At 33.7% G+C, this 26670-nt stretch overlaps 1 protein-coding gene across 1 annotated transcript in view; it reads left to right on the top strand.

Annotated features, from left to right (window-relative positions):
• The window catches only part of LOC139529850 (uncharacterized), a 119316-nt gene that overhangs the window by 32467 nt on the left and 60179 nt on the right, over nucleotides 1-26670 (top strand). Inside the window, exons 2-9 of the mRNA XM_071325789.1 lie at nucleotides 2139-2218; nucleotides 3476-3657; nucleotides 6330-6438; nucleotides 22519-22686; nucleotides 23246-23392; nucleotides 23588-23701; nucleotides 24460-24720; nucleotides 25186-25327. Of these exons, the coding sequence (XP_071181890.1) occupies nucleotides 2139-2218; nucleotides 3476-3657; nucleotides 6330-6438; nucleotides 22519-22686; nucleotides 23246-23392; nucleotides 23588-23701; nucleotides 24460-24720; nucleotides 25186-25327 (1203 nt within the window). The remainder of the gene's footprint in view (nucleotides 1-2138; nucleotides 2219-3475; nucleotides 3658-6329; nucleotides 6439-22518; nucleotides 22687-23245; nucleotides 23393-23587; nucleotides 23702-24459; nucleotides 24721-25185; nucleotides 25328-26670) is intronic.

Genomic DNA, 26670 nt, shown 5'->3' with positions numbered 1-26670 from the left:
AAGCCACCAACGAAACTTTAACGCAGGCAGAAAATCCCGCACCCGGGATGGTTCACAGCTGGCCCCAAAATAAAAGTGTTTACTAGTTTAGTGAAAATGAACGTTACACTATATATATATACTCTTAAACATATATATATATGAACTAAATTTAAAAAAAAACCATAAAAGACAAACAAAGGCCAGAGGTTTCTGAATTGGGACAGGCGAAAAAATGCGGCGGGGTTGAACATGTTTCGTGAGATCTAGATACAACCAAACATTTCTTGTATTACATTTTTCTTTTGACATAAGGTCTTAATGAAAATAATTCTTTTGATTTCGATAGATGAAAATCAATGATTTTGCTGTGAAAAAAATGTCATATAAAATGGTTTTTCTTTTCATATTTAAATATTTTTCACAATGTGCATCATCATTTTGTAGATGTGGTCTGGTTATTTATCAGCTTTTAAATTTGGAAAACCAAATAGCGTCTGTTCTGTTTGATTCAATTTCGTATGATTGAGTGGTTGGCTAAGTGTGGTTAAACTTATTACCAGACCGTTCAACGGGTTTTCCAAATTATTGGACCGAAGAAAACCCACTGTCAACTGTTAAATTATAAAGGTAAGATTTTTACTTTCGGGTTTATTACAATAATCTCACCATCATCAACTTTTATTATTATATTTTTATTACCATTATTATCATTATTATCATAATTATCATTATTATCATTATGATTATTATCATTATTATTAATCATTATCATTTTCATTATCATTATCATTATCATTATCATTATCATTATCATTATCGTTATTATTAACCGGCGTTTTACAAGAAAAATAAGTGTATGTGCCCCACTGTTTATTCATTTTGCGAATACACATTTCTTATGGACAGCAAATAACAAATAGGAAGCAAGGAATATAAAAACGCTTGTATTGATGATTCATCTCGAAGTCACAATAGCCTTCAATGCGGAGCAAAAAACAAAACAAACAAAAAAAAGCACCTCTCTGCAAGTTAAAAACGGCCCTAGCACCAGTTTGAGCGAAATTCTTTGCAAAAATAATTTGGATAGATTTTTAGAATATGTAACACCAAAAAAATCGGACATGGTAAAAAAACATACTGGAAAGTAGTACATAAAACAAACAAAATAACACCCATGCAAAAGTGTAAATATAAAACTAAATGGACTATATTCTGGTAATAAGTTACTGTTCTTTAAATTTAAGATGTATGCAAGACATTTTTCTCTTCGGTTTTCACAAGTTATAGTCCGTCTTAAAGGGCTTCACAAGATATTTTTTTGAATTATGATAGCCAAGAGTATACTTATCTTCGCATACATCATGCTGAGGTCTCGAGCTGGCATGTTGACGCAATAACTGCTGTAGTCCTTCGTTAATGTATGTATCATTGCCTTTTTGCTATAAAATTGAGAATGGAAATGGGGAATGTGTCAAAGAGACAACAACCCGACCTAATGTTCCTTTTGTTACAAATTCTGACATCCAACTTGAGTTCTACTATGTGTATTGCTGTGTGTTTGTTGTCCCCCGCGAAGCGCGTTACAGGGAATTTAGAAATATCGCGCGTCCGTCCGTCTGTCCGTTTGTCTGTCTGACCATGTATCAGGTCGTCTATGTCCGACCGTTTGTCCTTGTGTTCATCCACACATCTGTCCGTTCGTCCGGCCATGTTAACGTTCTCACAGGTACAATTCTTGCCAGATTTTTATAAAACATAAACTGTACCGTGATATATCAGCAATATCTCGGATAATTTTTTTAAAAGAAATATTATGGAAAATGGCCTCGTTGGGGCTCTCACGGCAATAAGTCTTGTCAGAATTTTATAAAACGTATAATATATGTTAGAACAAGATCTAAAATGGAGGGCGATCCCCTTTTTAACTATTGTTAGCCATATAGACTTTATAGTTATCGATTTACCATTCTAGGCTATGTCTTTTAACCAAAGATGTCCCAAGATATTATGGCCCTTAGGTTTATCATAGATTATATTCACGTTATACATATATCATCTTTCTTCTTCTACAATGGAAATTAATCGCCATCAGTTTTTCTATTAGGATTTGAATTCTCAATCTGTCGGTCAATACTATATGCATTGTTTTATTACAGATTCCTGGGACAACAGAAGATGGTCACACACCGATGGCTTATGCTTACAATGTTTGTTTATCTGGGGAAAGCTTCAAATGGTAAATTAATAATTTTCATTGCATTTAAGAAACGTTGGCTCTGTTCTTTTTTGTCATATAGCTCTTTAAATGTTTTGGTTTCTTATATCCATAGATTTCAAATATTCCGCTTTGAGTGTTTCTTACATTTATGAAGGCAATTTCAAAATGCGCTTGAAATTTATAACGTGTTGATTTTATTTTTTTAAGAAAGTAATTTTATATATCAATGTAAAATATAGTTTTGAATATATATGTATGATACTGATTGTAAGACTACATATTCATTTCCTATAAAAGACATAAAACATTCATCCACATTCCTGGGATATTTGTCTCACATATATTTGTATCAGTCAGGTAACAATTTTGTCTTTGAGTACAAAAATCATAGGTTAAAACTCTTTCAAATGATATTTGTCCTTCATTAGTATGAACTCAACGAATTTTACTTCTTCAAACGTCCGTAATTAACAAGAAGAACATTATTATTTTGAAGTTCCGGAATCATGGACATTAACGTTCTCAAGTCTAAAATAAGGGAAAACCCTGCATTTTGAAGTCTAAATTATAACTTCAAATTATAAAAGTCTAAACACATTGTAACTTTCAATGCCACTCAAAACGAGACTGCACCATCTGTTATACAGCATAGTATAATAATAGATGCAACTAGGGGATTTAAAAATATAAAAGGACTGTTTGAACAGTACCAATTTATACTGAGCATATAACAAGCTAGTTTTTCATTGGCTACGCAGGTTATTCAGTTTGTACCACATTTTTATGTTATTTCTTTATAGACACAAAAAATATTACAATCATTCCTTAAGTAGAATATCTGAGGGTGAAACTGAGTCGCATTTAGATGGCTTTCTCTTAAAAAATATGATGTACATGTCAGTAAATTAAAGTCAATGACATATTATATATCATAAAACGCCAAATTAAATCGTGTTACCCGATTAAATAATGGACCTCAAGTTGGTTACCTATTCCCTATTCCCTATTCGTTACCTATTCCCTATTCCCTATTCCCGAATATAGGAATAGGGAATAGGTAACCAACTTGACGTCCATAATTAAATAAGCAATGCATACAAAATGTATAGCCAACATGATAGTAACAGGGGAGAAGTGAAATGTATATCCGTATATCTGTACGTCTTTACTTTCGGTTTGTTGAAATTGCCTTCCTACTATCATTCCAACTTCAATCTTCAGCGCAACAAAACGTGAATTTGCATTTGAATGATTTAAAAATACAAAACATTTTAGATTTCAACGAAGCTCTGAAGCAGAGGTTTAAAAGAGCGACACATCCTGGAATACTAATGGAGAAAAAAGAAGCTTTAGGTTTCCTACATCACAGGGTAAAGAGAGGACTGGGTGAAGAGTGTCGTGAGGGATGTGACTGGGAAGAAGTCATCGAGGTCTATGAACCAAACACAGCCAGATCCGTAAGTATAATGGAAAGGGTAGGGGGAAGGGTAGGGGTCTTCTACTACATCACAGGGTAAAGAGAGGACTGGGTGAAGAGTGTCATGAGTGATGTTTCTGGAAAGAAGTCCGGCATCGAGGTCTATGAACCAAACACTGCCAGATCCGTACGTATAATGGAAAAGGGAGGGGAGGGGTGGGGTCATCACCTACATCACAAGAAAGAGAGGATTGGGTGAGGAATGTTATGAGGGATGTTCCTGGGAAGAAGTCATCGAGGTCTATGTACCAAACACAGCCAGATCCGTACGTATAATGGAAAGGGGAGGGGAAGGGGCGGGGTCATCACCTACATCACAAGGACAGAGAGGATTGGGTGAGGAATGTTATGAGGGATGTTCCTGGGAAGAAGTCATCGAGGTCTATGTACCAAACACAGCCAGATCCGTACGTATAATGGAAAGGGGAGGGGGAAGGGGCGGGGTCTTCTCCTATATGACAGTGTTAAGAGAGGACTGGGTGAGGATTGTAATGAGGGATGTTCCTGGGGAGAAGTCATCGAGGTCTATGAACTAAAAACAGTCAGATCCGTACGTATAATGGAAAGGGGAGGGTGGAGGGGCGGGATCTACACCTACATCACAGGGTAAAGAGAGGACTTGGTGAGGATTGTAATTGAGGGATGTTCCTAGGAAGATGTCATCAGATGTCATCGAGGTCTATAAACCAAACACATCCAGATCCGTAAGTATAATTGAAAGGAGAAGGGGAAGGGCAGGGGACCTTAACCTACATCACAGGGTAAAGAGAGGACTGGGCGAGGATTGTAATGAGGGATGTTCCTGGGAAGAAGTCGTCGAGGTATATGAACCAAACACAGCCAGATCCGTACGTATAATTGAAAGGGGAGGGGGAAGGCGAGGGTCTTCACCTACATCACAGGATAGAGGTCTGGGTGAGGAATGTAATGAGGGATGTTCCTGGGAAGAAGTCATCGAGGTCTATGAACCAAACACAGCCAGATCCGTACGTATAATGGAAGGGGGAGGGGGAGAGGGAGGTGTCTTCACCTGCATCACAGGGAAAGAGAGGACTGGGTTAGGAATGTAATGAGGGTTGTTCCTTGGAAAAAGTCATCGACGTCTATGAACAAAACACAGCCAGATCCGTACGTATAATTGAAAGGGGAGGGGGAAGGGGCGGGGTCTTCACCTACATCACAGGGTAAAGAGAGGACTGGGCGAGGATTGTAATGAGGGATGTTCCTGGGAAGAAGTCATCTAGGTCTATGAACCAAACACAGCCAGATCCGTACGTATAATGGAAAGGGGAGGGGGAAGGGGGGAGGTCTTCACCTACATCACAGGGTAAAGAGAGGACTGGGCGAGGATTGTAATGAGGGATGTTCCTGGGAAGAAGTCATCTAGGTCTATGAACCAAACACAGCCAGATCCGTACGTAAAATGGAAAGGGGAGAGGGAAGGGGCGGGGTCTTCACCTACATCACAGGGTAAAGAGAGGACTGGGCGAGGATTGTAATGAGGGATGTTCCTCGGAAGAAGTCATCTAGGTCTATGAACCAAACACAGCCAGATCTGACGTATTTATAAAAGAAAGGGAAGGGGGTCTTCAATTGTCTTTTCTTTTCAATTTAACCATTGTACCATATTCTTTATTTTTTGCCCGATATTCACTATCATTTATATTTTATCACTCAGTTATAATCTATTCTTTATAATTTTGGCCCATTTTTCGTCTAGTCATTATGTTTGCCAGCTCCCTCTCAGCTTCAGTTTTTGTCTATTACTCACTTGATCATCTATACACTTGTCCATCTGTCAACCAATTATGTAAATGACGAAAAACTGCACTAGGCAAAAAAACACGTTATAACATGTACCAAGTATTGCTATGTCTCCAATAATCTGCTTATCCTTCTAGTTACTGTCTTTCAAAATGTAGAAATCCCTCTTAACTAATATAGTTAGGGTCGACCATTGATAGTATCTGTGTATGTATGTGTGTCTCTGTGTGTGTGTGTGTGTGTGTGTGTGTGTGTGTGTGTGTGTGTGTGTGTGGTGAGGGACGGACCGGAGGCTTGATTAATTAATTGATTGATAAATTATTTACATCTGTTGTTGAAAGTTTTGACCACATTTGCCGCATGTAATGGTACATACTATTTTTCCTCATGTCTTGCGTAAAGAAATTCATTTTCAAAATCCTCCTACATATACATAAAAAAATGATTTTACCATGTTTTGAGGCTTTTGATGTACAGACCTGGATGTGTTACCTTCATTGTGAACGCTCAGATCAAAATGTTTGGAAATAATTCTTGAGAGGTAAGTTTAGTCAAATGTGACATAAAACAAACAGCCAAACCATTTAACTTGGTATAAAACAAACAGCTCCACCATTTAACTTGGAATAAAACACACAGCCAAATTATTTAACTTGGTATAAAACAAACAGCCAAACCATTTAACTTGGCATAAAACAAACAGCCAATTTGCAACCCATATTAAACTCGAAAATTTTGCCTCTTGGAGTTATATATTACATAATCTTGTTTTTACGACTTTTTTAAGCAGACAAAACATTTGAATTGTAATTATTTATCTTTGATAAATAGTAATAGTCAATCTTATGTTTAAGTATTTTTAAAAATAGCCTTTCAATGTATTTACAGAAAGCGTATTTATTGGACTGGAAATGTGGTCCTTTAAATTGTCCTGCCGGATGCTATACGACAAATCATGACTACTCCCACAACGATAACCTGGCTGTCGCATGCTATCGTAAGTATCTAATTAGGTCTTTCCACTTTTCGTGGAAAGACCTTTTGTTATTCTTTTGATTATTGTTTTTTCTGCCGTCTGAGATGCTTGTTTGTCTTACAACATATCGAATGGATTTTTGGCCAATGAATGTTGTACAGTAATGGGGGTTTCAAAACTCACCCTCTGTGACCGAACACTTATTCTTTTAGGAGTTATCTTCCCGCCTCCCCTTTTTCTTGTTATCGCTATATCCCTAAAACCGTAAAAGATTTTAACAAACTGTTTTCACCAAACTGTTAGTCTACTCTTCAGGATAATTTGGTTAATTTTAAGTGAAGTGATCGAAAGACATCTTATGGTAGTTATTTCCTTTTGAAAATTTAAGATAGGCAATTTGTTGGATAAATTTATACGTTATAAGTTGTAGAGGCCTACAGCCTTTTGATATGAAGTCCTTTGTTCATTTGAAGGAAATTGAGGTCTAGGTCAAAAGTCAAGGTCATGTTATAAATTTTGAATTTGGTTTGTTATCGTTATTCAAAAGAAACTGTTACAGTAAATGATATGATGTGTTTTCCAAATTACTGTTTACAATAAGGCGCAACTTCAACCTATTTAACTGTCGAAGAGTTTTGGTTAACCCTTATAGGAGTTTTCTCCCCTTATGTATTTGAAATCAGTATTTTTCCACTACCATACAAGTGATTGAAGTGGGGTCTTTTGATTTGAAATCACTGACCTATGACCTCAAAATTGCGGTCAAGGTCAAAGTCAATTTGACGTTCTAGATTTTGACCTTTGCTTAAAATTCTTTCTGGTTCATTCTAAAACAATTAAGTCTTCTGCATAAACCTATTAATCTTATTTTTTTAATATCAGTTTGATTTACCACATTACATCAACGCGGAGTGACATTTTCTAACATCGTTTTTTTTTTATTTCTTTCTTATTATCGAGGTGGAAAGACCTTTAATTGTTTTCTGAAGAATTGGGTTTTAATCAGGTCTTTCCACTTTTCGTGGAAAGACCTTTTGTTTTTCTTCTGATTATTTTTGTTATTTTTGTTTATTTTTTTTCTTCTGCCGTCGGAGATGATTTTTTGTCTTGCAACATATCGAGTGGAGTTTTGGCCAATGAATGTTGTACAGTAATGGGGGTTTCAAAACACACCCTGTGTGACCGAACACTTAATCTTAAAGGGGTTATCTCCGGGCGTCCCCTTTTTCTTGTTATCGCTATATCGCTTAAACCGTACAAGATTTTAACAAACTGTTTTCACCAAATTGTTCGTCTACTCTTACGAATGATTTGGTTAATTTTGACTGGAGTGATCGAAAGACATCTTATGAGAGTTATTTCCCTTTGAAAATTTAAGATAGGCGATATGTTGGATAAATTCATACGTTATAAGTCGTAGAGGTCTACAGTATTTTGATATGAAATCCTTGGTCCATTTGAAGGAAATTGAGGTCAAGGTCAAAGTTCAAGGTCATGTTATAAATTTGGAATTTTGCTTGTTATCGTTACTAGTATTCAAAAGAAACTGTAACAGTAAATGATATGATGTATTTGCCAAATAACTGTTTACAATAAGGCACAGCTTCAACCTATTTAAGTTGAAGAGTTTTGATTAACCTTATAGGGTTTTCTCCCCTTATGTATTTGAAATCAGTATTTCTCATCAACCATACAAGTGATTGACCGGGGGTCTTTTGATTTGAAATCACTGACCTATGACCTCAAAATTGCGGTCAAGGTCAAAGGTCAATTTGATGTTCTTGATTTTGACCTTTGCTTAAAATCCTTTCTTGTTCATTATAAGACATTTAAGTCTTCTGCATATACCTATTAATCTTATTTTTATGCCCCACCTACGATAGAAGAGGGGCATTATGTTTTCTGGTCTGTGCGTCCGTCCGTCTGTTCGTTCGTCTGTCCGTTGGTCCGTCCGATTGTCCGTTCGTCCCGCTTCAGGTTACAGTTTTTGGTCAAGGTAGTTTTTTTATGAAGCTGAAGTCCAATCAACTTGAAACTTAGTACACATGTTCCTTATCGTATAATATTTCTACTTTTACAGCAAAAATATAGAACAAAGGACTTTCTGAGCGTTTGAATCATATGTCTTTAGCAGCTTAAAACACATTTGTTTGTGAACAATTTAGTGCTGACTATAAGAATGACAATAGTAGGGTTTTTTTGTTTGGTTGTTGTTTGTTTTGTTGGTTTTTTTTTTGGGGGGGGGGGGGGGGATAAGTTAGAGCGAGATTACAGTGAAAGTTTTAAGCTTGGCATAGTTTCTCGTAAGATTAAAAAGTTGTATTTTGAAAGAAAAATGTATCTTATAGCTATTAAGAATCACTTGCTGTATCTGTAAGATTTTTTCAACATAATTTTTTTGTCTGAACGGTTATCAGGTATATTTTTTCGAAAGTTCGATAGAACACTAAAAAAATCACTATTTTATGAAAGGGCAGACTAGAATATGTCAGAGAATGAAGACGAGATAACCTTTGTACAGAGATTTTTGTTATGTTTAGCATGGGATCAACACAAGGGTACATTATCCTTAAAGATCTATTTAAAAGTATTTGAAACTACCGTTTGCTTTGTTAATTGTGCCTTCAATTTCAAAAATTAAAATATCTCCTAGCTTCATACTACCAATTGAGTATAAAACAAGTATATAAGTTTAAAAAAGAAATTCTTAGATTAAACACTTACATTTAACTTTAAAAGGTCATAACAGTTTAAAACAATACAAATCTACACACACAAAAAACTGGTTTAATTTCAACTGGTTATCAACCCGAATCGCTATAAGATCATATATAAGCTCACCTGTGTCGAGGGGTCGTGTGAGGTTCATGTATTGTCTTGGCGTCCGCAATAACAAAAAGATCTTTTCTGAAATTACTTGACCAAATGTTACCAAATGATTGTTCAAGAGTGAATCTAGGAAAAACAATATTCATCAACAAACATGACCACTGTCTGTTAAAATGTATTCGAGTTTTTAGTTACAGCCGATTCCATTGAGTATGTAGGCAAAGGTAATATCTTTGGTTAGCTTGCTTGTTAGCTAAACCGTGAAGTCATTGTATACTACCCTCCTTTCGAAGTAGCCTGGTCCTACAGACAGAAAGATGTGTCATTTGTCGGACTAGTCTACTCTTAAAGTAGGGTAGTTTACATAACCTAACAGTGACTTTTCTGTTCAGCAAGCAAGATAACCAAAGATATTCCCTTTGTCTACACACTCATTGAAATATTTTGTCCTGTGACTTTTTGTCCTACATTATTTATGACCTGTCTTTTTGTATTATCAAATGTAATTCAATTACCTGTTAAACGTAAACATTTCTAAGAAATATCTCTTTTATTTTTGGTGAAATTAATTATTGATCTTTCAACATGTTCAAGCAATGCCGATATAATATCGGCATTGCTTGAAAGATCGTCAATGTCGGATGACGAATTTATATCTTCTACTTGATTATTTTCAACAAGTAACGGCTCAAACTGATACGGTTGAATATCTAAAGTTTAAGAATTGCCTTAAAAACTATTGTCAACACCGTCCATTGTTTAATTTTACAGGAATATGATCGACTTCGTCCTTTTTGAGACATTTTCTCAGATTGTATCCACTGACGTCATCACGATCACGTGACCGGTATCTCATTAAAAATCAAAGATTACGACAAGCGCTGGATTCTTTGACCATTAAAAGGCCGTTAAATGAGGATTTGACAAGAAAAAATTATTACTATATGTTATTTGACCAATATTTATTAATTAATTAAAAAAAAAAAAAAAAAAAAAAATTGTGTCACGTCTCCTTTAATATTGAAAAAGTTCAAGCAATTAGGGCAAAACTTACAGAGTAAAAAAAATTAAAAGGCCAATGTCTATCTACCTTGCACATTTCAGAAAATTCAGATAAGATAACGAAACTGGGTCCAGCAACATTTATAAAAAATTTAAGATTTTGACCCTCACAGTTTCCATTCACCACAAATATTCTCGTAACAACAAATCATTTTAAATACAAAAATACCAGTTGCAGCCTTTTGTTTATCTATTAATATATGTATACGGATAAAGTTATGAAGTCAGCAGGGTCACCAGGGTGAGGAGTCCATGTCATCTGAAATAAATGCTAAGCATAGATCTAGAAAGCGACAGATAATCATGACATTAAAAGAACTCTATTCTTTTCGACTTTTTTCGAACAAATTGACACATAAAATGAATTATAAAGTATTGTGGAATTTTTAACTTGTGTTCAATTCATTGGTTACACCTTTTACTAGGATAACATCCTGTCAAGTATGAGCTGGGAAAAATATTTCAGAAAAGAAGGTGAAAATGTGAAAGTTTCCGTGCGTCAGGTGCAACAGCATACGAACAGCTAACATGCCTCGTCAGGGTGGAAGCTAAAAAGTCCACGAAAATTTGATTTAAAACCTTTATTCGTTCCAACAAAGTTATTGAGATTTTGTTGAGGATTTAACCATCTACGACAAGATTTTTTTTTAGAATTTACAGCTCTTCTATAAATATATGCAAAGCAAACCATTGATCAAATTGCTTGCTATGATTGTTTGGATGTTTGTAAACGACAGGTAAGTAGTCTGTTTACTATATACTAGAATTTGTTTGGACAATAAACATTAACTATAATGCCTGTCAGTTTATATTTGTCCAATCAAATCCCAGTATGTATTGAAACTCCGCCTACCTCAAAATATCCAAGCAAACATAGCAAGCAAGTCAATCAAAGTTTTTTTTTTTGCATGCTTTTATAGAAGAGTTGTACTATATAATGCAAAGAAGCGTTTAAGTCTTTCGCCAAAAAATACTATCCATTTCTTTTTGTCCTATGTAAACTTCCGTACCATTTCCTTCCATTCATGATCATTAAATTGAACTGTATTTACCTTAATACATCCTGTTGGAAAGATGCGTGGTTCCGTCTTCAGGTGAATCCTCCTTCCTCGGCTGTTTCGGCGCTGTCCACTACAACCTCCAGAGGTGCGCCGACTGGGGTGATCAAGTCCCAGCCCGAAACCACTTGGCTATCCATCCCTGCCTCTACACTTTACTGCTTCCACTGTTCTGACCTTTTCCTCCATAACCACATTGATGCTGTCTCTGCCTCTTTACACAAGTAAAATATTTCTTGGTACCTTCTTAATTCCTTTATAAGTCTTGTGTATACATAATTATGACAATAACTGTTGTGAGCACAAGATTTACTGCACATTTTTAAAGTTCTGCTTCATCAAACATTAAAATCTGAACTTAAGTTTTGAGACATTTTTAATCGACACGATTGGAATTTTTCAATTTGTATATGAGAACATGGTTTATCTATTAGTTGAAAATGCGGCTTTGAACTAGCTTTCAGTACCTGCGAGCATTCGTTGTTCAATAATGTGTGTCTTTGTATTATTATTTTATGTGATAAATTGTTGTGTTGGTACACCACTGTAACAATGAAGGAGGAAATGAGGAGGGTTGGCTGGGTAGAAGTGGAGAGGGGTATGCGGAGCGCTGACAAACATGTCTATGCGGCATGGGCTTTGATCATTGTTGAAGCATCAATGTAAGGGGCATTTAATATCTTAATAAAACTATTCTTATTTTAGATACTATATATTGTTATCTGATATTGGACGAAAGATGTTGCCCTTTTATGTAATTATGTAATACAAGTTACGATCATTTGAAAACACATATTAAACAGCCAAATGGATGCACAAGAGCTAAAATAGGAGTCATAGATCCTATTGACAACAATTATCTGTCCAATTTTATTGATTTTGTAACATTTGTTACAAATATGACCAACTTCTTATCCAAGATCACCAGCACCGTATCAGGACCCACCAGCACAATGACAGGACCCACCAGCACAGTATCGGGACATGAATAAATTGAGAAAATGCTAAATTTTAATAAATTGCAATGTTTTTTCACAAAATAGTTTTGCCTTGTGGATTGCGGTATGGAAAGCTGACTCTATGAGCCATTTTGTTTTATTTTTTTAGTTCTAGATTTTCTGAAAATGAGCACTTTTGTGTTACGCTTACTGAAACAGTTTAGAGGGTCAACTTTTTAATAGTTTACATATGAACCCATAAGACACAAAATTGAAAAATCTCAACTGCTTTCTTCCATTTTTTATGAGTGAAAACGTCAAAAATCATCATTTTCGTCTTTGTTTACATTTTTTCATTGATCACCAGCACCCGTCAGGACCGAATTTCCAGCACAGAACGTTCTCTCGCAGGACAACCATACCCACCGTGATTTATGTTTCTGAAGAAACTAACAATGATTGAAATCAGAATATTTTCAGAGTTGCAATTAAGAAATAAGTATTTTATACGACAAGATACTCTGCTTTGGTATTTTTAAATATTCATTTGTAAAGAAAACATTAAAATTAAATCTAAATAAATTCTTGCATCCTACAAAAAAAATTGTTTATAAACAATAATTATTATATTTCTACGTTAATTATTTCATACCATTTTAGTATTTAGGTTTTATGAGTAATTATTATTATATTTTTTTGTTGTTGTGTAATATATCAATAAACGGAAAGTAAGATAAATTTATTAAATATTTAAATTTTAAACGGTCGTAAATAAAAAAAGTTCTTGTGTGTTTTCAATTCATAAAGCATGATTTTAAATCCTTGCAGGTCACAACAACCGTAAAAATAATTTACAATAATCACTACAAAATTCAATTACAACCATAACATTGATTATTTTATACTGTTTTAGTATGGATTTAGAAGTCTTTGCTTATATTTTGTATAGTAATATATTCACATAGTGGAATGTTAGAATTTAAAAATAGATTCATTCGATATATAAAATGTCCATCCGTAAATACTGGACGTTCGTGTTTATTGATATTATATATATTCAAAAGAATTTGAAAAAAAATACTAACAGGAACGTTAGTTTATTATAGAATTTTAATTCAATTTTTGTTTGTTTGTTTTAATAGTTTAACCTTATAGCATCTTCATATTTGTACTATGGTAACGGTTTGAAAATTTTATTCATTGACCTCCTTGTGTTGACCAACAATCCTACACGTCTTGATTGGTTTGATTTATTCACATTATAGATCACATTTCAAAAGCACACTATCGGTTTGCGTTCTCAATTCCGGATAAAATGTCATTGAATCCTGAGTCAAACAATTTAATGTAGGCCGTTTGCCATTCGAATTCAACTATTATATTAAGATATGTGATGACGCAAATGCGTATTCTTTTCCTGAGTATCAGTGAGGAGCTTTCTATTTATTATTTCGTGCGCTAAAATACTACTTGCATGCAATACTATTAAATTCACTCGTGAAAGCGTATTTTCGTTCTAAATTCAGGACACGGCAGAAAGAGCTTTACATGCGACTTTCAAGCACGGTCATCATTACTAACGGTATTCTGACCTCGAGTTGTTTCTCTTTTGTTCCTTTTTTGAGTCACGTTCCTATTATACACTTTGACCTTTTTGAAAAGCTAAGGATTGTCTTCCCAAGGAATACATTCCTTAACTTTGAAATGTATTTTGTAGACTTAACTCGTATCTGGCGTACATCATTTTAATTCTGGTATATTTTTATATCTAAATACCTTTTTATATAAATTGTTTATTTTGAAAGTGCCTAAAGGTAATCATTAACTCCTGAATTAAGAAATTCTTCTGCAAAACTGAGTTTCCCTGTAGAATGTTTGAATTGATTTAAGTAAAATCAGGAAATCCTTAAAATTTGAGATGTTTCATGAGACCAAAATAAGTATCTTCATAAGAGGTTCGAATCAATTGCATGCCTTAGGTTTCACCGCATACAACATCTACCATAAGTAAAGACAGCTTCAAATACGAGTTGAGAATATAAAGGCATTCATGTAGAAATCAAAATATAGAGATATGATAGATAAAATAAATGCATCCAGAATTTCCTGATTATATTTGCAAACTGAGTGCACAAATTTATAGTGCGATAGGTTTGTGCGATTTGCATAAGTCATCCGGTTAGTAGAAATTAAAATTTGCCAAAGGGTTATAATCGGAAAAATTATGTACATTCCAAAGTAATAAATAAAATAGTCGAGCTTTAAAATAACTATTCAAATATAGAAGCTGTAAATATATACTTTCAACTGGCTTCTTCTATTCACAGTCAATTATTTCAATTCATAAGCAAACACAAATTCAGCAACAATCTTTTGGTGACCTGGCAGTCAGCGGTCTTAGGTTCATGTATTGCTTTTTTTTTTAAAGAAAGCAACTTGTTTTAATACTGAAATAAAGAGGAAGTCTTTCTTGCACTTTATTGAAATTTGGCATCTAGGATAGACCAAGGACGTATATCATCTATATGGAAAGCCACAGTGAACCCCTCGATTATTATTATTTTTTCCTTTAAAAATACATAGATACAAATAAATCTTCGGCTTTGACAATCCCGCCGATTAATATAAATTCTACAATCTTCGGCTTTTCAAAATCTTCGGCTTTTCAAAATCTACGGCTTTTTCAAAATCTTCGGCTTTTTCAAAATCTTCGGCTTTTCAAAACCTACGGTTTTTACAAAATCTTCGGCTTTTAAAAATCTACGGCTTTTTCAAAATCTTCGGCTTTTCAAAATCTACGGCTTTTTTTTCAAAATCTTCGGCTTTTCAAAATCTACGGCTTTTTCAAAATCTTCGGATTTTCAAAATCTACGGCTTTTTTTCAAAATCTTCGGCTTTTCAAAATCTTCGGCTTTTCAAAATCTTCGGCTTTTTAAAATCTTCTGCTTTTCAAAATCTACGGCTTTTCAAAATCTTCGGCTTTTCAAAATCATCGGCTTTTTAAAATCTTCGGCTTTTCATAATCGTCGGCTTTTTAAAATCTTCGGCTTTTTAAAATCTTCGGCTTTTCAAAATCGTCGGCTTTTTAAAATCAACGGCTTTTCAAAATCTTCGGCTTTTAAAAATTCACCGCCGATTATTATATTATAAAATCTTCGGCTTTGAATCACATGGCCGCCGATTATTTTCAATTAAAAAATCTTCGGCTTTTGAAAGTCTATATCCATAAAAGTCAGACCCCTCGCCGATTATTATCAATTGTAAAATCTTAAACACGCAAGCACATGCAGGCTATATAGTATGTATGTATGTATAGATATGAGTGTGTGTGTAAGCGCCTGTAAGATTTTTAAGCCACCCTTACAAAATAGGGGGTGGCATATTAATTTACTCCTGTCCGTCCAGCTGTTCGTCAGTAAGATACATTGTTTGTCCGGCTATCTTCTACAGTTTTAAATGTACAACTTTAATATTTTGTAGGATGTTCATACACATAAGAAGATGTGGTATGAGTGCCAATGAGACAACTCTACATTAAAGTCACAATTTATAAAAATAGACCATTATAGGTCAATGTACGGTCTTCGACACGGAGCCTTGGCTCACACCAAACAGCAAGCTATACCCCGCCCCCCTCCCTCCCCCCACCGAAAAAAAGGAAAAACCATTTAAACGAGAAAACAAACGGTCTAATCTATAAAGAAAAAAAAAGTGAAACAAGAAAAAAATTTATAAACCACATCAACAGATGACAACTACTGAACATCGGATTCCTGACTTAGGCAGGTGCAAAAAATTCAGTGGGATTAAACGTTTTAATGGTACCAACCTTCTCCCTTATCGGAACACTAGTGTAACAGCGAAAAAAATATATAGGTGAGTGTGTTTGGTTTCGAAATATTAGTTATTAAAATTCTGGAGGGAAAATGTTCTCTCTTGATTTTTTATAAAAAATAAAATAATTCTTTATGTTGGTATATATTAATTATAAACATTGCAAAACAAAAAAATGAAATTATAGATATACATAAATGTCTTTAATAAACCAATAAAAATACTAGGATCTATAGTACTTCTATTAATTAAAGATGAAATTATGACCCTGTTCAAGGTAGGCAACACATTGACTTTTTGGGAATTGAACATAGTACAAAGGAATATAAGTTAACCCTTGCATACAAATGACACACCAAAAGAATTTAAAATTATTAAACACGAATTTGGGCTCCACCTGCAATGACGATTCTTAAATAATTATCATTATAACCAACAAATGTAAATCTATAAGGGATAGTGACAGCTAATGAATACTAGCCACTAGTGAAATATATTTGTTTTAAATAAGTTTTTAAACATACTCGGAAAAAATGCACAAACTTGGCTATTTGATTTTCATATCTCATAATTAACGTGTTTACACATTGATATGATATGGTTGTTAAACATTATAAACCTCTAACAGTATAAGACACAATATGACTTCGTATGCTTGCATCAACTTACCTAAATTTATATTTATTAAAAGGCTACGGTCCTACTAAAAAGCGCACGGGAAGGAAAATCAAGCGCCGGGAATAAAAAGGCGCCCGGGAGAATAGAATAAGAATATTTTCATAACAATAAATGTTTTCCTAAATAAAAAAAAGTAAAAATTGGGATATAAACGATACTACATCTAAAGCGTGTAGATAGTGTTGTTGCACTTTAATATTTTGATTTCAAAGTAAGTAAGTAAATATAAACATGATAAACAAGAGTATATAGAAGAATCATATTGTCCTCGATCAAAACATACCGGTATATTTCGTTATTCAAAAAAAAAATCAGTGCTTGAGGTCTAATATTCGCAACTGCATGGTGAACACTTTTCAAAGTTTTGTATTTTATTAAACACACTTGAATTGACAGTGGAAGATCGTGGAAGGGTTTCAACATGCCTGCCATTAAGAAAAGAAAAGTTAAAATTACATCTCACTGCTGTTGGAACGATACAGTATGAACGAGAATGGTTAGAGATTCTTGGTCCTACAAAGAAAATACCAGAAGTCTATAGTTATAATAACATGTGCTTGTCACTTTTATCGTTCTTTTTAATTTTATAAAATTATTTATTGATCTGTGAAATTTAAGTGGTTTTTGCATTTTTCATTTTGATATCGTTTTTGAAAAATATGTCTTTTGGAGTGCATTTCTTTCTAACCTAAATTTTGTAAACGTTGTATTCATATATTTTTGTTAAAACTGAAACATTCATGCTTTTTTTGTGCTTTATGACAAATGTCTATTATATCTGAGTTTGCAAAATACTTGTTTAAAATTAAAACAAAAATCAATGTGCACAAATTATTTCATCAACACAAAGTTGTCTCATGCCAATACAATATCTATGTATTTTCCACGGGCGCCTTTTTTTCTTCCCTGGGCGCTTTTTTCTTATCCGGGCGCTTTTCAAGTTCTTCACCCGGGCGCTCCGGGGCTCTTTTTAGTAGGACCCTAAGGCTAAACATTTCGACTTTGTATACATTAAATCCATGTTGGAAAAGTTTTAAAATTATCACAAATTCGGGTTAAGATTTGACTTATTAACAATATTGTCAGGTAATATGTTACTTGGTGATCGAGTTAGTACATCCAAGTTCATTGGGTTTTTGAATCCTTCTTCGGTATTAGTTTTCACCGGAAGTCATCTTTTGCGGGAAAAGTATTGCAAATCAATGAAATGCAGACGATTTATCTTATCTTATCTTACAAAGCCAGAGGACAAGTTATACTAGTTATACTAGTGTATGATTACCAAACAAAAGTATTACACAAGGCTATTTTTTCCTGCTTAATTTAAATGCTCCTTAGCAATTGTTTAGTAATTGTTTATGTTTAGTGCCTTTAGACTTTAGTTGTGTATCTAAAAACTCTCGATATATGATCATATATGGTGCTGTGTAGCTGCGATCCCGTAGCTCTTTAATAGGTCCTTATGTTATTTTTTGACTATTTGCGGATTTGCGGACCGTCCGCAAATAGTCAAAAACGGTCCGCAAATAGTCAAAAAATAACATAAGGACCTAAGAGCTACGGTTCCGCAGCTAGGTGCTGTGCAGAAGCCATAAACATGATAAAGTTCACAGGCACTTGTTTCTATCCATTGGAAGATCCACTATCAATGTATATTTACGAATAACTATATTTGGTATGTTTACCTTCCAAGGTTCTCATGCCCATCAGACAATTTTTACACAGGCACTTGTTTCTATCCATACACCTTATCGCTATTTAGTCCAATCCGGAAAAAACAGTTATTTATACAACTTCCTGTTTGGGTCAGGCGGCCGAAAATAGAGGTCATCAGTAGGAATTATAGTTAACCCGTACCAACGTTAACTCATACCACTAAAAAAAAACTTGTACCAATGCAAACTCGTACCACTGCTTACTCGTACCAACTTATTTAAATGCATTTGATTGAACTTTTACTGATAACTATTGGATTTAATTTTTAATCATTCCAAATCAGTTACATTGAATAGATTTGGGTATTTTTCTTTTGTTTCTCAAAGGAATTTTATTCATCGAAAGCATTAATTTATTGTGTTTTGAAGGTTGTAAATTGACCAACAGTTAAAAGTATGAAATTTATTATATATAATATTCAGCACAGCTTTATGATAAAGAATAGTGACACCTTCATAGTAAAGTAAATGATATATGAAATGGTTCCTAAAATCATCCTCAGCTTAGTCTTTCGTTTGCTATGTTATCACGGTCTTGTGTGCTATTACTTGCCTGCTTGGCTTTTTATTTATTAGCCATGGCGTTTATTTCTTTTTATGAGTTTGACTGTCCATCCGGTAAATTTTTGTTAATTATGGTTCTAATGGTATCGTAAATAGCCAGTAGACGTAATGGTAGTGTTGGCAGCATAATATTTTAAGGTTATTTCTATTTATGAGTTATCAGTTTGAATGTCCATCTGTATTGTGAATAATGGTATTGTGAATGGCCAGTAAGCTTAATGGTAGTATTGCCAGAATAACAAAGGATATATATTTTATTTTGATGCTTTATTTACCACAATTTCATTAACAATCATGTGTTAAAGTATATAACAACAATCAAAATGTAATAATATGATTAAACAAGTTGATTAGTTTATAATCAACCAATAATCACACATCAAAGGAATGTATTAATTTAATCACACAATCAAAGGAATATAATATTAATTAGCAGGGTAATTTTAAAAGAAAATAACGTATTTTTGTCTAAGTTTTCATTAAAATCCAGTATAAAATTCCAGTAATTCAACTTTTTTTTTCATTAAGTTTACAAAGACAAAACACCATAAAACATTTGTATTTTTGAAAATATTTTTAATGGTACGACTTTTCGTTGGTACGAGTTAACTTTTTTGGTACGAGTTAACATGGTACGAGTTTCCGTTGGTACGAGTTAACTTGCTAGCTTCCATCAGTAGTGAGCTGAGGGAGGAAAAACTTTAGAAAGCGATCATCAAGAAACTTTGATAGAGCATGGTCCACGTTTTCGAAATTAAAATTTAAAGTAAAAAAATATTTTGTTTGAAGTATATACGGTAGTTTAAACAGGACATTTAAAAAAGTAATGCATGGTGAATTGTTTAAACAGGGTGAAAAAGTTGTGTAATTTTAGAACTATTCCGGAATGGAATAAATAGTGATAAGGTGTATTGGAAGACCCACTATCAACGTATATTTACAACTGCCTGTGAATTTTTACTTGACCTTGACCTCATTTTATATATGTGATTGAACAAGGTTTAAGCTGTATGGTCAAGTTCATATCTCAGAGATGCTAAGCAATAGGTCTACTATATTTGGTGTATAGAGTGTTTGTACGGTGTACATGCATATGTCCAACTGAGCGGTGACATCTGAACTTGATCTCATTTTCATGGTTCAGTCAAGGATTTGTATTGTAAGACATGTAAGACAAATTCTTGGTTCAGTGGTTAACATACCTGTCAACTCACCCGTTTTTTGCGGGTGACACCCGTTATTTTCACCTCTCACCCGGGAGTTTTTCTTTACCCGGCGGGTCCCGGGAATTTCTAACATTACCCGTTTCACCCGGATTTCTGACCGGAATTGTTTCTGGTATTTAGAAGTAATACGACCTTCGGTTTTATCGGTCTTTTTCAATGTAACCAAAAGTCAAAATGTAGGACTGTTTACCTGAGCTACGTAACGATAAGAAGAGACAACACAGCTACAAGATGAGTTCAGTGACTATCAGTTGACCCCATTAGATGAACTTCCACTTTGCACTTCCCCTGAAACTGACATTGGTACATTTTGGGGAGAAATGTCCAAGTTGCATGACATTTTTCTTAACAAGCCAAGATTTTTTGTTTTGTCAAAACTTGCTAAAACATTACTGGTTTTGCCAAACAGCAATGCAGACAGTGAGAGGGCATTTTCTTTAGTAAAGAAAATAGCTACAGAGTTTAGGGCTGATCTTAATAAGGATACACTGTGTGCTCTTCTTTCTTGTAAAATGAATACACATTTGCATTGCTATGAACTGAAACCAAGTGCAGTTCTTTTAAAGAATGCCAAGTCTGCTACTATGGAATATAACAATAGTCTGAAATAAACTTGTATACATGTTCTAACTGTTTCATATACATATTGACTATATTGACTATATAAATTATATGTAAACATATTTTTGTTCTTCAATTGAGCCCGCAAAATGTCGTACGCGTTATGACCTGAGATTTTTTTTCTCAATGCAGGTCATGACCTGACTTTTCATTTTCAGAGGTTGACAGGTATGGGTTAAGTTTTTGTATTTTGGACTGTTTTCCTGATATGTACTGTATGGTATAGTCAACTGAATTTATAATATTGCATTGAAGAAATATTGAATAAATTAATTGTCATACATTACAATTGAAAAGAAACTTCAGTTTGATTCATCATTAGTAATATAAGTATAAAACATTAAGATCTTAGCTTGGATCTTAGACTTAGTACTGCACAATAGAACTATTTCACAGATCTGTACAATCTGCAGCTCTTGTGCAAGTAGTTTACAATGTAACTGACAGCATATGTCAGCAGTGTTCATAGACAAGTTTACAAATGAACACTAGACATGCTAGATAATTAGTTTACACTAAACAGCCTTCACTTAACTTTTGAGTCCAGAAGCCAGAAGGTCAATTTTTTGAAAATTTTAGTTGGATTTCTGTTGGCTTGTAGAGAAGAATTTTATAAATCTGAAAGAATTTTACAAGCCAATGTTCTAGTACTTGTGGTTTAGCCTGAAGACTGAGTAGGTAGCAAATTAATTTATTTAAGCTAACTTTGAGTAGGTTAATGAATATAGTATTTAAGAGAGCAGTAGGAAGATAACATTTGTAGTCTCACAGAACCATTACAACATTGTACAATATCCACTGTAACCACATTTTGGGATTGACCAGTAAAAAGGCAATGATGATTGAAAGAATGTCAGTCAGGGGTTCTTCTTGTACAAGTAATTTTTATTTACTTGAAGAAGTAAAAAATGTTTCAATAATTTTCTCAAAAAAATACTTAAACAAGTATTTTTTTTTTACAATCCCACCAAAATTCTCAAGATTTGAGATGTAAAATCATGGTTTTAATGATTTTTCCCAGGTGAGCTCATAATTTTTTATCAGAGTTCAATGTTTCATCTCATTAATTCAACAAAGAAACTTATTGCACAAAAGATCTTTAGTATGAACGCAAAGCCTTCAAAAATTGCTCCTATGGGCCTTGAAAATGAATAGTGTTCTGAACATAAAAGACAAATGGGATTTTCATTGTCCATTAAATTACACATACATGATAAGTAAAGATATCTGCAATGGGCAGACTAATTAATATTCTATTAGAGCAAAGAAATCATCAGATTTTTAGAAATGAAGATACATGTAAGATGACTTTTTCACTTGTATACGTAAAAAAAAATCTAAATGTCAAAGGGACATAACTACGTCCATTATTTATTTACCTATGCAAGTAAATATAAATTAACTTGTATAAGTATCCTACAAAATTACTTATATTATTTTTTTTTACTTCGTCAAGTAAATAAAAATAACTTTTACAAGTAGTACACCTGACTGAATGTATATATTTATTTTATGTCAAATAAAAATTACTTAATTAGTAATGATTGTATGACATAATGTTTATATTTTTTTTCAGCTCATTGTGATCGAAAAGGAAACCCATCTGCATGTGAAATATATTATAGTGATGATGTCCAGATCACACGAGCAGGAGATATACGACAGGGTACTGGTACATGTACTGCCGTTGACGTTTGTAGTGGCTGTAACGATGGCTTCTATGATGGAGATAAATACTGTTACAGTAAGTACTTGTCAGTAACAATGTAATATACGACAGGGTACTGGTACATGTACTGCCGTTGACGTTTGTAGTGGCTGTAACGATGGCTTCTATGATAGAGATAAATACTGTTACAGTAAGTACTTGTCAGTAACAATGGATACTATTGTTGGATTTTAGTAATGTGACAATTTGTATAAGTTGGGTGCAATTTTTTCTAAGAGCAAAATATGCAATGTTTATTGTTATTTTGTATTGAAAGTTGTAAATCCAATGTTCTGTTTCTTGTCTTTAAAAGAGATCTTGAATTCCTTTATATTGATGAAATAGGAGAAAACCATATAATAGTTTTTGCCTGCAACCGATCTCTTTGGGTCAAAATTATTTATAGAATTAGTTCATATTATATTATTTCAGAAGATCTCCAAAGTAATAATATTGGAGGGAATTGTAGTCAGTTTTTCAGCAAAAATTGTTGATGGGGACGGTCAGGGAGGAATAATTTTAAACTCATGTGGTAATACTTATATACCTTATATCAGATATATCACAAGTAATGAGGTATGCTTTGTCCTTTCAGTGTGTGGAAAGATTGATAAATGTTTGTATAGAAAGTGTACTGATAACAACCAGAATCTAATTTGTGCCTGGTGTGATGGAGAGATAGCAGATAGGCCGTACTGGAAAGCTTATACTGGAGACGTAGATAGCAGAAAATCTTGTCAAAGTAAGAGATCAAATAGACTTTAAATTTATATAACATGAATACCATTTTTCAATGACATTATTTCATTTTACTGGTTCAATTCTAACCTAGGAATTAAAGGAAATTTCAGAAATCTTCAAGGGTTAACCTTAACAGAAAATGTGTTTGACAAGTAAGAGGTAATGCTTATTCTGTGATTAAATTTTTATTTTACAGAGACCTGTTCCTGGAGAACAGATAGTACCAGGTGTTACCCAGGAACATGTGCAGATGAATTAGCTGCTAATTGCCAGTGTGCAGACAATTTTTCTGGTACACATTGTGAAAATAGTAAGTAAAGATTTATCATTTATAATTGGTACTTTTAGGAGTAGTTATTAAGGTTTCTGCTCCAAGTCACAGTTTGATGAGGTCGAGTAACACTGTAAATTCATGTATTCTCCTGTAAACTTTTTTATGGACATGTACAAGGTGAAGCAAAATATGATAGTACAATGTAGTTACATAAGGTGCTTGATTACTTGCTAGTGAATAAAGGAATCTAATTAGTTGAAATTGTAAACTGTAAATTCGGAAATAATTGCAAACATTTATTATTTATTCTATGGTTTACTGTTTGGTTATTCAAAAAATAATATGTAGATTTAAGATAAAGGACCTTCGATTATTTTGGATTGAAATTTGTATACCGGTACCTTTCCAAAACATTGCAGTATAAAGAATTATGAATTACATAATCTAGGGTTTTGAGTAGGATTCTACGTGGGCGAGACCCAAATCCACATTTTTCAAAATTTTGGCATGTCCAACCATTGAATTGATCTAATTTCCTGAATTTTAGGTAAACACCAACCAAAGTTAGATACTTCAAACAGGACCAATTATGAAATTAAGAATGTTCCTGAAAATTTCATTTTGTGCAATTCAAATTCTGTTGCAAACAACATTTTTTGCAGTTGGCAATATTCAAAGCAATAATGTTTATATGATGCAACATCATTTCTGCTTTTGTTCAAAAGGTATTGTTAAGAAGGAGGAAATGTCCTTTTTACTTTTGCCTTATTAATTATCTTTCTTACCATTTACAGTTGATGAAGCACCACCTATACTTGAAAATCATGGACAATTTTTTGATAGCATACAAAAAAAGATAAAGATAGAAAATGACCCGAATCATATCACCGATGGTCATCCAATTGTTTGGACCAACTTTATCATGTTTGGTTTGGCTGAGACTGTAATGTCAGCTAAATATTTACAGCCAAATGTTGGACTTGATGCTGACCATTATATCAGGGATTTTAAAGTTGGTTTAGTAGAGATGAAGACAACATTAAAATTTTATAGAGGTACAGTACCTTATTTTTGCATTTATAATTCCTTCCCCACATAAGAGTTAGAAGTGTAAACGAGTATTTTCTGCAATTAACATTATAATTTTGTAATTTTTACAAACTCTCCGATATTCCCAGTTCTTTTTTGTTACCCTATAATTTTTCAGAAAATTACTGAAGACTGTACCATACTGGATACACATATTTCTTTAAAATGGCATGTAAATCAGAATATATTGTTCTTGGAAGATATTATGAATATCTTTTGTTTTGAATGCTTCAATACCAAATTATGTGCAGTGATAAAGGCTAAATAAGTGAATAGATAATTGAGCATTTAACTGTATGCTTACTTAACAAAAAGTCCCCTTATAACTCCTGATTATACATCCTGGAAAATATAAAGAATATAATACAGTGGCATTGACTGTTATTTTATCATTCATTGTAAAATATAAAATGTGTTTGTCTTTTTTTCAGGGGGTTCATTAAAGGACACAAAAATACAGTTTTGTCAACCAATGAGTAAATATGAACCCATTGATTTCCTGAATTGTAAACAGTCCTTTTATATCAGTAGTTATACTGGTCCAGCATGGCTGCCTTTTCAACATGATGATAAGTAAGTCAAAATATTAAATGTATTAAAAGCTTAAAAGTTTAATTTGGTAGGTAGCAACCTTTCAATTAATTGATTGATTGTGGGTTGTTTACAAATTCCAGTGCCAAATATTTCATGCATATAATTCAGGAAAGAACAAATTTACAATGAGTACATACAGTAGGTACAGTAATAGGGGCAATCTGGGATGAAAGTCTGGAAAATTAGACTGCCACTTGAAAATGAGAGTATATTGATAGGCACAGCAAAGTAGTTTTAATAACCACATATTATTGTCATGTTCTAAATAAAGTTATTAAACCACTAATTCATGGTCCCATTGCTATTTATGCTAAATTCTGCAGTTTCACACATTCAAAGCCATGTAAAAACAATAGCTTGACCTGGATTGTGTTTTGATATTAAAATTCTTTTAATTTTATATAAGAGGGTATTGCTTCTGTGACATTTTTAAAGTGCTAAACAAGTCTCACTGATCTGAGAAACAGAGAAACAAGTAGCACTGATCTGAGAAACAGAGAACCACTGATCTGAGAAACAGAGAAACAAGTACCACTTATCTGAGAAACAGAGAAACAAGTACCACTGATCTGAGAAACAGAGAAACAAGTACCACTGATCGGAGAAAAAAGTACCACTGACTGATCTGAGAAACAAATACCACTGATCTGAGAAACAAGTACCACTTATCTGAGAAACAGAGAAACAAGTACCACTGATCGGAGAAAAAAGTACCACTGACTGATCTGAGAAACAAATACCACTGATCTGAGAAACAAATACCACTGATCTGAGAAACAGAGAAACAAGTACCACTGATCTGAGAAACAGAGAAACAAGTACCACTTATCTGAGAAACAGAGAAACAAGTACCACTGATCTGAGAAACAGAGAACCACTGATCTGAGAAACAGAGAAACAAGTACCACTTATCTGAGAAACAGAGAAACAAGTACCACTGATCGGAGAAAAAAGTACCACTGACTGATCTGAGAAACAAGTACCACTGATCTGAGAAACAAGTACCACTGATCTGAGAAACAGAGAAACAAGTACCACTGATCTGAGAAACAGAGAACCAAGTACCACTGATCTGAGAAACAGAGAACCACTGATCTGAGAAACAGAGAAACAAGTACCACTGATCTGAGAAACAGAGAAACAAGTACCACTGATCTGAGAAACAGAGAAACAAGTACCATTGATCGGAGAAAAAAGTACCACTGATCTGAGAAACAAATACCACTGTTCTGAGAAACAGAGAAACAAGTAGCACTGATCTGAGAAACAGAGAACCACTGATCTGAGAAACAGAGAAACAAGTACCACTTATCTGAGAAACA

The sequence above is a fragment of the Mytilus edulis genome, chromosome 7, assembly GCF_963676685.1.
Source record: "Mytilus edulis chromosome 7, xbMytEdul2.2, whole genome shotgun sequence".
In the NCBI taxonomy this organism is placed as follows: Eukaryota; Metazoa; Mollusca; class Bivalvia; order Mytilida; family Mytilidae; genus Mytilus; species Mytilus edulis.
Note: the sequence above shows the minus strand (reverse complement) of the source record. Positions and strands in the feature narration are given on the sequence as shown.